The sequence below is a fragment of the Cyprinodon tularosa genome, unplaced genomic scaffold (assembly GCF_016077235.1).
Source record: "Cyprinodon tularosa strain WSP-4 unplaced genomic scaffold, ASM1607723v1 ctg502, whole genome shotgun sequence".
In the NCBI taxonomy this organism is placed as follows: Eukaryota; Metazoa; Chordata; class Actinopteri; order Cyprinodontiformes; family Cyprinodontidae; genus Cyprinodon; species Cyprinodon tularosa.
The window spans coordinates 50,544-65,455 of NW_024039233.1; the positions used below are offsets into that span (position 1 = coordinate 50,544).

Here is a 14,912-nt window from a genome sequence, read left to right on the forward strand (position 1 = left end):
ACAGTGCCAAAGCTACCAGTACCTGGTTGAAGGACCATGGTATCCCTGTTCTTAATTGGCCAGCAAACTCTCCTGACCTTAACCCCATAGAAAATCTATGGGGTATTGTGAAGAAGAAGAAGATGCAATACACCAGACCCAACAATTCAGAAGAGCTAAAAGCCACTATTAGAGCAACCTGGGCTATCATAACACCTGAGCAGTGCCACAGACTGATCGACTCCATGCCACGCCGCATTGCTGCAGTAATACAGGCCAAAGGAGGCCCAACTAAATACTGAGTGCTGTACATGCTCATACTTTTCATGTTCATACTTTTCAGTTGGCCAACATTTCTATAAATCCTTTGTTTTTATTGGTCTTCAGTAATATTCTAATTTTCTGATATGATGAATTTGAGATTTTCATTTGTTGTCATTTGTAATCATCAAAATTAAACAAAATAAACATCTGAAATATATGAGTTTGTATGTAATGTATGAATATAATATACAAGTTTCACTTTTTAAATGGAATTACTGAAATCAATCTACTTTTTCATGATATTCTAATTTTATGACCAGCACCTGTATATCTTCAGCAAGTATGTTCTATGTACTGTATTTCTATCTAAATAATATTTAAGCCTCCTATAATAAAGTGATAGAATCTATGTAAAAGATTCAGTTGAATTTATAGGTTTAAACAAAGTTTGATTAGAAAGGAGATCTAGTAGCTTCTCATCACCTCTAGATTTTTATAGTTGCTGAATTTATTGTTTTATTGAATGAAAATTTAATATCTCACCTAAAATAATCAAGAAAATAAATTATTCTAGATGATATAATTCATGAAACAGCTTTAATAAGAAGTTTAAAATGTATCTTCTAATGCTGGCATGACGAGCCTGAAATGGTTGAATGTAATATTTAAAAGCTGAACTGGGCGGTTTTTTCCAACACTTTTTTTTTATCACATCCTTTCGTCCAACAGACCTGACTGCTCCCTTCAGTCAGATCCGCTGCCTTTCATCTGTGCTCATAAGCCTCCTTTATATTTTGGTTTACTTTTTTTTTTTTTCTTGTTGCACGTTAAATTTTTATACAATTTATGTATTCAATAAATTATTTAAATAAAATACACAGCCATTTGGGTTGAAATGTGTGATTGTTTAAGGTACTTCCACCTTTTCATCCTGGAAAGAGGAAAGTGGAGCTGGAGAGACTAAACAGAAACAAAAAAAAAAAAAAACTGAAATCTTTCATAAAACGTGTAAAGTCTAAGTCAGGGTCATTAAAGTTCCTGTAGAAACGTTTCTATAGGCTCCCAACATCATTGAACAGCTGTTTTTAAAAGATAAACCTTTTCTAATCAACATCAGTTAAAGCTCATAAATCCCCAGGAAATGATGTGAACAGTTTTCATCAGTAAATTCACCAAAACAGTGAAAATATTTCACTATTATGATGTTTGTTAAACAGCCTACAAGTACAGTGGGGGAAATAAGTATTTGACCCCTTGCTGATTTTGCAGGTTTGCCCACTTCCAAAGAATGCAACAATCTACAATTTTAATCATATGTACATTCTAACAGCGAACACAGAATCCCAAAGGAAATTCCAGAAAATCACATCATATGAATTTATTAAAATTGCTAACCAACTGATGAGGAAAAACAAGTATTTGACTCCTGGACAAACAGAATGTTAATATTTTGTAGAAAGCCATTATTGGCCAGCACAGATGTCAAACGGTTTATATAGTTGGTGACAAGGTTTGTCCACATTTCAGAAGGGATATTGGCCCACTCCTCCCTGCAGACAGCCTCCAAATCATTCAGGTTCCCAGGTTGTCGCCTGGCAACTCGAATTTTAAGCTCCCTCCAAAGATTTTCAATTGGATTCAGGTCTGGAGATTGGCTAGGCCACTCCAGAACCTTGATGTGCTTCTTCTTCAGCCACTCTTTTGTTGCTTTGGCGGTGTGCTCCACCCATCTTTAGCTCTCTCTCTGAGGGAAGGAGATGTTGGTCCAGAATTCCACCATACATGGCCCCGTCCATCCTCCCCTCAATACCATGGAGGTGTCCCGTCCCATTGGCTGAAAAGCACCCCCAAAGAATGATGTTGCCACCACCATCCTTGACGGTGGGGATGGTGTTCTTTGGGTTGTACTTGGTGTTCTTTGCCCTCCAAACACGACGAGTTGAGTTGAGGCCAAAAAGTTCTATTTTGGTCTCATCTGACCACATCACCTTCTTCCAGGCCTCTTCTGAGTCGTCCAGGTGGTGAATGGTGAACTTCATGCAGGCCTGTACATGTTTCTTCTTGAGCAGGGGGACCTTGCGTGCGCTGCAGGATTTCAATCCATGACGGCGTAGTGTATTACCAACCGTTTCTTTTGAAACTGTGGTCCCAGCTGCCTTCAGTTGATTCATCAGTTCCCCCCTTGTGGTTTTGGGATGTTTCCTCACCGTTGGCATGATCAGGGACACCCCACGAGGCCAGATCTTGTGTGGAGGTCAAGACCGAGGGAGGTTGGCGGTGGTGTGGTGCTTCTTCCATTTCCTGATTACTGCACCGACAGTTGATCTTTTCTCTCCAAGTTGCTTCCCGATTCTCTTGTAGCCCATCCCAGCCTTGTGCAGATCAACAATCTTGTCCTTGATGTCCGTAGAAAGCTCTTTGGTCTTGCCCATGGTGGTGATGTTGGATGCTGGTTGTTTGGGTGTTGACAGGTGTCTTTTATACAGGTAGCCAGGTGAGGCAGGTGTATTTGATGTAGATAATTGCTTGGGATTGGGGCTGTGTCTGAAAGAAAGACTAACTGGCTTGTATAGGAGCCAGAATACATGCTGTTTGTCCAGGGGGTCAAATACTTGTTTTTCCTCATCAGATGGTTATTAGTTTTTATAAATTCATATAATGTGATTTTCTGGAATTTTCTTTGGGATTCTGTCTCTCACTGTTAGAATGTACATATGATTAAAATTATAGATTGTTTTTATTCTTTCTAACTGGGCAAACCTGCAAAATGAGCAAGGGGTCAAATACTTATTTCCCCCACTGTAACTACTGACTAAAAATTCATTATTATTTGCTTTCTTTTTATTTTACAGCGGATTAAATAAGTATTGACCACACCACCATTTGCCTCAATAAACCTATTTCTAGAGGGGTTACTGACATTTTCACCAGTTGTTGGTAACAACTCATACAAAGGAATCAAACCATAGATGTGTAGAAATGAGGTTCTGTGTAATAATGTGGAATGGCACGGGGAGGGCGGGAGTATTGAACGAGTGAAGGAAGGCATGGAAAGCCCATATCTCTCAGAAGTTTAAAGCAATCAGAGCAAAGAAATATCAGCTGTTTCCGTCCCAAATGATCTCTGGTATCAAACAAGAAACATCTGATGATGGCTTAAAGTAAAGAGTTTTCTCATCATAAGGATTTCAGAATCCTGCAGTGGAAAGAACCTAAAACCGAGAGATGCTCCTCACATGATTCCTGACAGAGGAGTGAAGGGAATGATCAGAAGAGATGTCTCAGAGCCAAAGACCACTGGTGACTTCAGATCTCGTCTGTTCCTGTTTGGCTGTGACGTCATCCAGGAAAGAAACATCAGCTGTGCTGCTTCCATCAACACCCTTGTTTGTAGATGTTGGAGATCGGCCTGTCTTCAGGTGTGGTCCTGTTTCTCTGACCGTGACTGAGTGGATGTGCTCTCTTCATCCTCTGGCATGGGAGCTGCCTTGTAGCTCGTCTGCCTGGCTGTGTGTTTCCTGGACGGGGCCGCCTTTTACAGCTGCTTGTATCTCTGCTTCTGTCTCCTTGAACCCCAGTCGGCCTTGGCAGATGGCCGCTCACACTGAGCCTGGTTCTGCTGGAGGTTTCTTCCTGTTAAAAGGGAGTTTTTCCTCTCCACTGTTGCTACAAGCATGCTTAGTGTGAGGGATTGTATTTGAGTCAATGAGTCAATGCAATCAACTGGTTTTCCTTAGATAGAAAACTTTGTATCAATTTGACTGTATGATCTGGTTGAACTGTAAAGTGCCTTGAGATGACATGTGTTGTGAATTTGGCGCTATATAAATAAACTGAATTGAATTGAAACTGGATAGACCTGCAATCAGCAGGAACAAATGTTCCAACGAAAACCATCAGTAAAGCATTCATTCTCCACCTTTAAGCTAAAATGTGCTTAATAACCTCCGTTTGAAAAGCTTATGATGTCATAAGAGGGCTGTAGCACACCATCTGTTAAGGTCTGCCTTCCTCTAATGTATTATTCCTGCAAGCCGCTATCTTTACAAACGCTGACTGGTTGTCATGGTTACGGGCTGTGGAGGAGGATGGGCAGCTCATCCAGAGGCTGAATCAGGAGGTTGTTGTTAAATCTGAGAGGAATTTTCCTGAAAAAACGACGCAAACATGCTCTGGGGGTCAGATTAATGTTTTTATTTTCAAATGTAGCATAATATGGGAGCTTTAAAGGCTTCTGTTCCAGCAGCTTCTAAAGGTCACTGCCTTCTGACAAACAGAAAGCTTTATGTTTTATTAAAACAAATTGACCGAGAGACAGCGTTCATATTCCACATCTGAATGGGCCATGAATGAATAATTTCCTGATCTTTCATGAACTTTAATTAGTAGGTCAGACTGTAAAATGACATCAGATTGATTACAGCGGGAAGGTCATCCATGAGATATCAAATTAATGGTCAAAATGATTTGTAAGACCTATGGGTGGATTGAGCCTGAATCTTAGACGGAATGATCAACATGAAGGGTAGAGTAGCTACTGGTGCTCATAGAGGACCTCATCTATGAAGACATCATTAGAGTCAACAGGGATGTTTTGACAGAGCTGCTCTTTGAAGGCCAGGGCGATGGTGTAAGGTCTTCCTTTAGGGTGTTCACTGCAGCGTCTCAGATAGGTGTCGTAGAAGCCCTTTCCACGTCCAAGACGTCCCCCAGAGACGTCAAATCCCAGGCCAGGCATCAACATCAGATCCAGACCTCCTGTAAAGGCATTTAGGACAGAAATATTTTAACTGTTAAACACCTTAGAATGTTAAACACTTCCCTAGAATCCAAGGGACCGAGCAGAAAAGACTTAAGGGGACCCCAAAGTGCCAAAAACGTGTCTGATCTGTGATTGAGATCGTGGGTCAGCGTTTCCAAAGGAAGGATAACAGATATCTGTGTGAGCCACATATTTACTGTGGGAGCAGTAGGAGAGGTTCATTGTAACAAAATACATTTATTTGCAAGAAATTGAAGATAAAACACGGGAGACAAAAAGAAGCGAACCCCCAGAACCTTTTCAATCACCAAATGAACGTCCCTCCAACAGGTCCTTAATAAATCACATGACCAGAATAAATGGAAAAAAGTACCTCTATGCCTCAAACATTTGCAACACAGATTGGAACGGTCCGGGTACATTCTCTGAAGACGAACAGGGGTATAGTAGGACCTATAGAAAAGTTTGAAATTCTGTTCTTGTATAGAAATACAAGTGCATTGAGGAAAGGTTCCATTGCAGATCTTAAGCCAATCAGAGGGACTGAATTGCATCTCCAGATCACGCCCCCACAGCCGCTTGACAAAGTCAAAGCCTGATAGTACAGGGCTGAGTAAGAGTGCATAGAATTTAGAAATCAGACCCTTTGGAGAGTTGGTTGAAACCAGAACATTTTCCAAGTCCGTTAGCTCCCAACGGAATGCATTAGACTGAAATGAAACGTTGTCCAAAGGTTTGGAGAACCAGCCAACAGCAACGGAAACAGAAGAGATTCTGATTGTCTGTGGATCACAGGCCGAGTCCCGGGAACATCTAAAGGCTTCAGAACTTCAAACTGAACATGTCCACGCTCAACATCTTATTGTCCCTTTTAGTCAAACAGCTTTTTCAATGGTCCACTCCTGCAGTTTGGTCACCTAGCAACCAGCTAGCTCCACTCCAACTTCAAATCTGCCAGAATCGATACATCCACAGTAGTTCTGAACCAAAGTCGGGCAACATGCAACAATTTTCGAACCGATACCCGTCAGTCCATCAAAGCGATGAATGGTATATTCATACAGACAAAGACATGCTCCCCCCAAAGCGCGTCTCCTGCACTGCTGCAGAATCCACAGGCTATGAAGCTCCAAACTCAGCAGAGGTTCATCCTGTTTCTACTGACATTCCTTCTAAGGTTTCTATGGGTTCACTGTGGCAAACACAGCTGATTGGACCTGATAAAGAAAGGCTTACAGTCGTTGACAGGGCAGGTAAGAGCGAAAACACTGCCATTTTCCTGAAGTTGTTGTGATCTGGCTGCTCCTGGACTCCCCGAACCAGCAGTGTTTCGGTACTATCTGATGGACCCAGCAAGCTGGTGGTCTTGCTTGTCATTTCAAAGTAAAAACCGAACTCAGATCTGCCCAGTGTGCAATCAGTGGCCAGATCTGAGTGCAAAACTGGCCAATCTTTGAGCGCACCTTCCGAGCCATGAGTGTTTTCAACAAAATCTCACACAACAAAGGAAAAAAGTCGCCAGATTTGGGAATAGTTGCTGTTTGTAAAAAAAAAAAGTGATAAAAATAGGTGTAAAAATTCCCTAAATCTCAAGCTTAAGTCATGCAGTCAGCGTGAGAGGATCAGAGAGGATCACGGGGCTCCTCTTCCCTCCATTAAAGACATTTCATCCCAGCGCTGCATGTCCTGATCCCCTGACATCATCAATGACCCCTCACCCCCCCACCATGGACTGTTCTCCCTGCTGCCCTCTGGGAAGAGGCTTAGACTGATTTTGTCATTTTGTTTACACAAGTGTAAAAACAAAAATAAATTTTGTTTAGAACAGCTCTCTGGAAAATGTATCTTTTTTTAAAAGTGCAGCCTTGAATTATAGTATACTGACTGTAAATTTACAGTTCTAAATTTTTTTAATATATAATGATAAAATATAATAAATACAATAACCCATTTTACAAAATATTCAACAGTCAGATGACGGTGGGGAAGAAGCTGTTGCAGAACCTGCTGGTCCTGAAAGAAAACTCTAAATCACAGACTCTGCATCACACAGATGACACCAGACCAAAATACTGCAGATTTGCTCCGTATATATATTAATGCTCTGAACTTCCAGATCAATGTGTTTTTTTCCACCATGGTTTTTCTCCCACACTGTTTACATCTGATCACTGCTGCACTTTATGGATGGAAATGTCATGAAAGCTGCACAAAAGGAAATTTGGCTTTATATCCACTCAACATGACAATAAAAGTTGTCTAAGAGGGTTGATGGCGACTGTCCTCCGGCAGTCCAAGCCTATAGCAGCATCACGTTCACCTGGGTTTTGTGAAATGTCAGTTTGTTTAGGACTTTGTTAAAGTGTATTGATTTTGTATTGCTGGTTTGCACCTCAGGGCCACTGTCAAAAAGCCTTTAGGTTTAGTCAAAAACTATAAACTAATTAGTAAAATGTTAGAAATCAATTGGCAAATCTGAGCTAGAAATCTTAATTAAGGTTAATTATAAATCTTAACTCTCCTCCATAAGCACATCTAGATCCAAGTGAGACAGAGTCTGGAATATTACATCATATCTCTATACCAGGGGTCGGCAACCTTTAACACCGAAAGAACCATTTGATCCGGTTTCAACGGAAAACACTGGGAGCCGCAAATACTTTATGACATCTAAAATGAATTTATTTATGAACGCATTTATTAAATAGAAAGAAAAATTATTTAAAAAAACAACAACAAAATCTTCCCTTTCATGCTGGTTCACCCCAGCTGTACAGTACACTTATTAGTGCTTTGACTACCCTTTGAAGATGAGCTATCATCTTATCTAAAATGAAGATAACACTGTATATATTGCTTTTTCTTAGCTTTACACTTTGTATAAACAACTAAAGTGTGTTACTTATGAAATCCACTAAGTGCTACAGAGAAAATTAAATTTTATCTAATGAACACATTTTGAACATTTTGAATTCTTGAAAAAAATAATACAATGTCTGAATGTCTCTTTCAAATAAATTAAAAAGCTGAACTTAAATGATCCATGTAGCAAACAAAAGCAAAAAAAATGGCGTGAGCCGTCATCCTTATATCGCCTTTGGGCTTTCAGAGCAGATTGCGGAGCCTTGACCTGAATTTCAAAAATAACTGTGTCACTAAACAATGAAAAATAAATATTTGCAAAATATCCCCATAAATATGTATTTAACCTGGTTAATGGGACTTCTGCTCCTGAACCTCTGCGCACAGCGTCTGCAAATCAGGGCTGAACGAAGTCACTCTCATCTTTACGCAGGACTGTAAGCTGTCATCTGTGAGGCGTTAGCGGTGTTTGTTTTTAATGTAGTTCATGGATCACAATAATCTTCCAATTTAGGACTAAAATATTAAAGAACTAACACAAATAAAATACACTTAAATTAAAAACGTCGTTTTTTTTTAGTAATTTATTTTCCCAAGCCACTCAGAGCCGCAGTATAAGGATGAAAGAGCCGCATGTGGCTCCGGAGCCGTGGGTTGCCGACCCCTGCTCTATACTATAGGTCAGAGGTCATGGATTAGCGGACCACGGTCTGGATGTGGACCCATGTGCTGGCTAATCCAGACCCAACCTGATTTAAAACATTTATAGATTACTGCATGTTGTCCGACGACACTGTCTAACCTCGAAATCCCACATTCTCCATCTTCGCTCCGCCCCGCCTGCGCAAAGCCTACAGACTCCGCTGTTCCTCCCGTCTTGCTGCACTCTGACTTAACCTCGGGACATGAGGAGAGCATGCGCCATATTATCATTAAATTTGTAGGAGCAAAACATGCAGAAATTAATGCTTAATTTAATGACATATTAAAACAATCCCCATCAGCGTCCAGCATATTTTCGGTTTCTGCCCAAATATTTTGGTTTAGTTGTGGATTTTTGAAACAGGGATAAATAGGATCATCCATGGTTTGGATGAACTTCCAAATGCAGCATCTCTTCACCCAGGCCTCAGAGGAGAAGTTTCTTTTCAAGTTATGAGAGGCGTTCTTGGGCGTTCTGACTGGATTTGATTAAACTTTTAAGCCTCTTAGTATAAAATAAATATTTTGAGAAATCTGCTTCCTGGTCTGTTGAAGTTCTAATGGTTTGCATCCAATCATTTAAACAAACAATCCTAGTTTTTGATTGTGCTTGAGAATGGCTTAGTCTCCATTCAAACCCAGGTTTAAAGCCTTGCAGGGCAGCCTAAAGCCCACTGCCAACATTAAGACAGAAAAAAGAAAGAAAATAACAAACGCTCAGTTCAGGGGTTTGAGAAAATATGGGAATCAGGAAATTGTCTATAAACCAAACTGATCGATTGTTTTTATAAACTTAAAAAAACACTTTAGATTTTAAAATGGAAAAATTTTCTATTTTATTTATATAAAAAAATTGATGTATAACATGGATGCATAAACACCTCATTTTATTTCGGTGCTAAATTCTGTTTAAATAACAGATTATAATAAAAAATGTCTCCAGACCTTTACTGTTGATTTTCATAATTCGACTCTCGCTGGTTTTTATGGGTGACCCCTGCTGGAGGGCATTAACCAAAACATTGACCTGCTTAGATCAGGCTGAGTCAATTCACTTCAGGGGCAACTGGATTATTTCCCCCGTCAGAAGCTGGGTTAGACTTACATGATTGAAACAAGACCGTCGATGCAGCAAGAAGTATTGTAAGTCATTTTTTGCTGACATATAATCACATCAGTTATTAAAATATTTCATGGTTAAACATTGAAAGCGACCTTGATTTAATGGACCTTCTGACCTGAAGACAATGCCTCCTCTCGGCTGGTGCAATCATCTGCTGGCTGCCTGATGTTCCAGGATGTCAGAGGCAGAGTTTCCAGGTCCTGCAGACTGCTGAGCTTCAGCATGTCCATATGTGAGTTATTCTGCTGATATCTGGGTATGAAGCAACTTTTACCCTCTTTGAACATGTCTTTGAGGATTTCTTCAGTCCGCACCTCATCATCCATACTGAGAAACACTGCGATACGCTGAGAAGAGATATACTTTGGGTGTTTGAACAGCTGGAAGAAGATGGACACGAATCAGCAGGAAAAACAACAACTTTACAGCAAACAGTTGAGTTCATCACTTTATATCCTGACAATGACACTTCTAATGAAACAATCATTTGATTTAACCAAATAAGGCAAGGTGTAGAATTTTTTAAAGAAATTATTACTTAGCCTTCTGAAAAATAAAAGCTGGATTTACAGTAAACAATTAGTTTTTTAGTCTTTTCAAACATGAATTAACATGTGGCAGGTTAACCCAGCCTGTTTAATGCAGCTGCAGCAGAAACAGCTGAAAGCTTCAGAGCTCTGCCCTGTCCAATATGGCGGCGCTGCAGTGGCATGTAGGGCCAGTCCTGACTAGCATCGGTGCAGAGCAGCTCCTCACCATGCCTGAGAGCAGCAGGGACTGCCGCTGCTTCTCCGCCGCGCTGATTGCAGCGAGCCGCCGCTTCAGCTCCTTCCTCAGGGCCTGTTTGGAGGCTCTCAGCGCCGCCATGCTGCCTGCGCTCAGGGAGCGACCTGCGTGGCCGAACGGCCAGGAGCTAAATATTAACAATCGCCTGACAGGGCAGGAGTTCAACGACATGACGTCCAACAGAGCGGAACTATTTTTCGAGAGCCAGTGTTTCCTCCGGCACTAGTTTGCCGTTACACATGCTGCCAAATTCGAACCTGCGCTGAATGTGGGCTGACATGTTGACATGCTTTTTTTGTGTGTTTGTTTTGTTTTTTTGTGTCCTTTTTATATATATTTCATTTTCATACATCCAAAAAACTCTTTCAGAAAAGCAGAAACGTACAACTGAACATATGCCATCCATAACAGTTTTCTTTCAGAAAAAGAAACAATAAAAAAGAATGAGAAAGAAAATTAAATTAAACACTCAGGGGTTTAACTAAAGTACATTGCTATCAAGTCTGAAAACTTTAAGGCCTTGTTGTTCTCCAGTAACTTAATCGAGGCATGAAAACTTTTATTATCATTTTGGAATGCTTGAAAATTTGGAGAAACTTTAAAGAATCTGCACTTGTGGATAAAGAATTTTCCCATAATGAAAATAATATTACATAAAAATGTTACATTTTTATCATGAAAAGTAATAACAAATTTAACTCCTTTATATTCAAAATTAGGAATCACATTTTTCGTTGATAACCAATCATAAATCTTCTCCCATAAAGACTTAACCACATAATTGTAAAAAAGATGTTCTTGTGTTTCCAGATCTTTCTGACAAAAGTTATATACATTAACATTTGATTAAAATCTTAAACTTAAGAGCTCTGCACAAGGATATATATTATTTATAGTTTGAAAATGAACTTCTCTCATCTTTGGTAATATAGGAAATGAGAAAAATCTGGTTCTAACCTTAAGAACTTCCGTCTCTGAAAACACGTTTAAAAATAAGTTCCTTTTAACTGGGAGAGGAAAAATTGTATTGTTTATGTTCTCTTATCATTTTGTTATTAAATTTGAGATCCGTAGAATCGTAATTATCTATAAGAAGAGTGAGAAAGATCGGTTTTACATCAGAATATTGAACAATTCCTTTGACCAAATTAATCATGGTTGCCAGAATTGCCCTAATCAAAGATAGAAATTGCTTCCATGGACAATCTAAATTATATTTTACTTTTAAATACTGTATAATCCAGAATATCACCCTTTGTGTCCATAAGATGTACAATGGCCCAGATACCTTTTCCCTCCTATTCTCTGTAGTATAGAGATTTTCTCCAAATAATCATATTATGTGGCGTAAAATTGTGCTTTTATAACATTTTCCAATACTTTAGAACTTGTGTGTGGTATTCTGATAATTTAATCCGTAATTTTACAGGATCAAAGTTACATTTTAAGAGAAATTTTATTCCTCCAATTTTTTTAAAAAGTTGTGAAGGGAAACTAAACCATAAACTTGTTTTATTTTTAATAAATGTCTGCAGCCATTTTAATTTTATTACAGCATCCATTACTTTAAAATCAATAACATTTATTCCTCCTTTTTCTACTGACTTTACTATGTCGTTCTTTCTGATCAGATGTTGTTTATTATTCCATATGAAATTGTAATGAATTTAATTCATTTTTTAATCATAGTATTTGTTATATTTAAGGTAAATGCTGGATAAATTAGTCTGACTATCCCTTCCGTTTTTGTTAATAATATTCTTCAAAAAATTGGAAGAATATTCCAATTTTTGGAAATTTTCTTCCAAAGATAAAATATTTTGTCTTATTTTTTGCTTTGATTAAAGCAAAAAATAAGTGGATTGATTGTTTTGAATTGCTAAGATTTCACATTTTTCCATGTTCGATTTTAAGCCTGAAGCTTTTGAAAGGAAAGAAACAGCTTCTAAAGCCTCAGGGATTTGCTCCACATTCTGTATCGTCTGCTAACTTGTCTGCTTGCTTTTATTTTTAATGTCTAATGCTAATAGTTCTGTTCCTATTATAAAAGCAGTGGGCTAATCGGGTCTTTTTGTTGAATCCCTCTTTTTACATCAAATCTCATGGTAGTTCCTGACTGAAGCAATAATACGTTTTTATATAATGTAGAAACAATGTTTTTAAAAAATTTTCCAAAGCCAAATTGTTGTAATGACTGTTTTTTGAAAGTGTTCTATTTTATCAAATGCTTTAAGGAAATCTAAGAACAAAATGATTCCTTCATCTTCTATAAATTGTTTGTAATTCATCAGATCTAAAACTAGACGGATGTTATTGTGTATCTACCTTGTTGGAAGCCAGATTGAGTTTCACTGATTATTGTGTTTATTCCACTTTTAAGTCTGTTAGCGAGGACATGTGTAAGAATCTTCTGATCTATATTTATTAAAGTAATTGGTCTTAGGTTTTGGATGATTGTTTTGTCTTTGTTTGCTTTAGGTATTAGTATAATCAAACCTTGTTTTATTGTAGTTAATAATGTGTTGTTTTGAATACATTCATTCAGTTCATCATAAAGCAATTCTCTAATATCAAACCAGAAGAACTGATAAAAGTTAGTAGTTAAACCATCTTGACCTGGTGATTTACCCAAAGCCATTTTCTTTACTGCTGCATCCAGCTCCTCTATTTTCAAATCAGTATCTCAAGTCTTTTAAAAATCCCAGATTATCTGTTTAATAAATGGTTTGACTGATTTAAAGAAGTTGTCAGAATGAGTTACTGAAAATCCTGAAGAGTATAGATTCTGATAGTATGTGAAGATTTCATCAGATATTTCTTTTGATGTTGTTACAGATCTATTTCCAATATTTAGAATAATAATTAAATTTTTCTTTTGTCTGTTTTTTACTAATCTACTAAAATATGAACTATTTTTCCCCCCTTCTTCAATCCATTTGGCTTTTGATTGAATAAATGCACCACGCGCTGTTTTGATAGAATTCCTCCCATTTTGATTGTAATTCGATGAATTTATTTTTTCCGCTTGTGTTGATAAAGAGTTTTTACAACATTTATTAATATCTTGACCCAATTTTCTTTCCTGTTCTTTTTGTTTCTTACTTTTTTCTTTACCATAATTATTATTATATTAAAAAAAATCCCATTTATTTCCTTTGCTGGTAATTTCTCTATTTGTTTTAACGTCAGATAAAATCTTTTTAACCATATTACAGTACTGATAGTCTTTTAATAAATTTGCAATAAATTTCCAATATGTTTGTCTGCATGTAACATCCTTTTTAGATGTTAGAGTGATACTGACAACTGAATGGTTGGTTGCTGGAGCAGCAGAAATGCTAGTCTGTGAGGTATAGTTTAACATTTCCTGAGTTACCAACCAGAAATCAATTCTAGACATGCAAGAGCTGTTAGGCTTAAACCATGAAAACAGTTTTAGCATCTGGTTAAACTGTCTCCAAATATCAATAAGAAAGTTGCTTTTGTAAAATCTTCTAATTGTTTGATTAAATTTATGGTTGAGATATTTTGTAGGGAATCTATCATACCATTCATCAGGAGCACAATTGAAATCTCCTATCAAAATACAATCCGTTGGATATTTTAATTTAAACTCCTTAATAACCTCAGAAATTCTTTCTAATAACAGTTTGTTTTTACCCTCGCCACCATATCCATAAACATTTACTAGAACAAAGGCAAGACCATCAATATTCAATACCACAGCAATCCAGTGACCTTCTGAGTCTTTAACGTCCAACACATTTCCTGGGCAGTTGTTCATGCAAATGGCCTCTCCAGCAGATTTGTTAGTTCCATGGCTGAATAAGATTGTGTCCCCCCCCATTGATTCCTCCAAAAATATGTGTCTTCTTCACTGGAATGAGTTTCTTGCAAAAAAAAAAAAAACATTGTGCCTTTAGTCCCTTGCAGAATAAAAAGATTATTTTCTTTTGGTGCTGTCCTTGAGTCCATTTGTGTTTACAGGTGCTGGTCATAAAATTAGAATATCATGAAAAAGTAGATTGATTTCAGTAATTCCATTTAAAAAGTGAAACTTGTATATTATATTCATACATTACATACAAACTCATATATTTCAGATGTTTATTTTGTTTAATTTTGATGATTACAAATGACAACAAATGAAAATCTCAAATTCATCATATCAGAAAATTAGAATATTACTGAAGACCAATAAAAACAAAGGATTTATAGAAATGTTGGCCAACTGAAAAGTATGAACATGAAAAGTATGAGCATGTACAGCACTCAGTATTTAGTTGGGCCTCCTTTGGCCTGTATTACTGCAGCAATGCGGCGTGGCATGGAGTCGATCAGTCTGTGGCACTGCTCAGGTGTTATGATAGCCCAGGTTGCTCTAATAGTGGCTTTTAGCTCTTCTGAATTGTTGGGTCTGGTGTATTGCATCTT

General features: G+C 37.9%; 1 protein-coding gene across 1 annotated transcript; it reads right to left on the minus strand.

Moving 5' to 3' along the window:
• Positions 1 to 4,416: 4,416 nt before the first annotated feature.
• On the minus strand, positions 4,417 to 10,621 carry mthfs (5,10-methenyltetrahydrofolate synthetase (5-formyltetrahydrofolate cyclo-ligase)). The gene is made up of 3 exons (XM_038303053.1): positions 10,449 to 10,621; positions 9,808 to 10,072; positions 4,417 to 5,001 (listed from the first exon to the last, which is right to left on the minus strand). Exons 1-3 carry the CDS (start codon positions 10,557 to 10,559, stop codon positions 4,778 to 4,780), a joined length of 600 nt encoding a protein of 199 aa, XP_038158981.1. The 5' UTR covers positions 10,560 to 10,621; the 3' UTR covers positions 4,417 to 4,777.
• Between the last annotated feature and the right edge of the window lie 4,291 nt (positions 10,622 to 14,912).

Excerpts from the sequence above, each read along its gene's own strand:
- mthfs (XM_038303053.1), bottom strand. The coding sequence starts at position 10,559 with ATGGCGGCGCTGAGAGCCTCCAAACAGGCCCTGAGGAAGGAGCTGAAG. Across the intron at positions 10,073-10,448 it reads CCCTGCTGCTCTCAGGCATG|CTGTTCAAACACCCAAAGTA; the intron begins GTGAGGAGCTGC and ends ATCTTCTTCCAG. Across the intron at positions 5,002-9,807 it reads AGAGGAGGCATTGTCTTCAG|GAGGTCTGGATCTGATGTTG; the intron begins GTCAGAAGGTCC and ends ATGCCTTTACAG.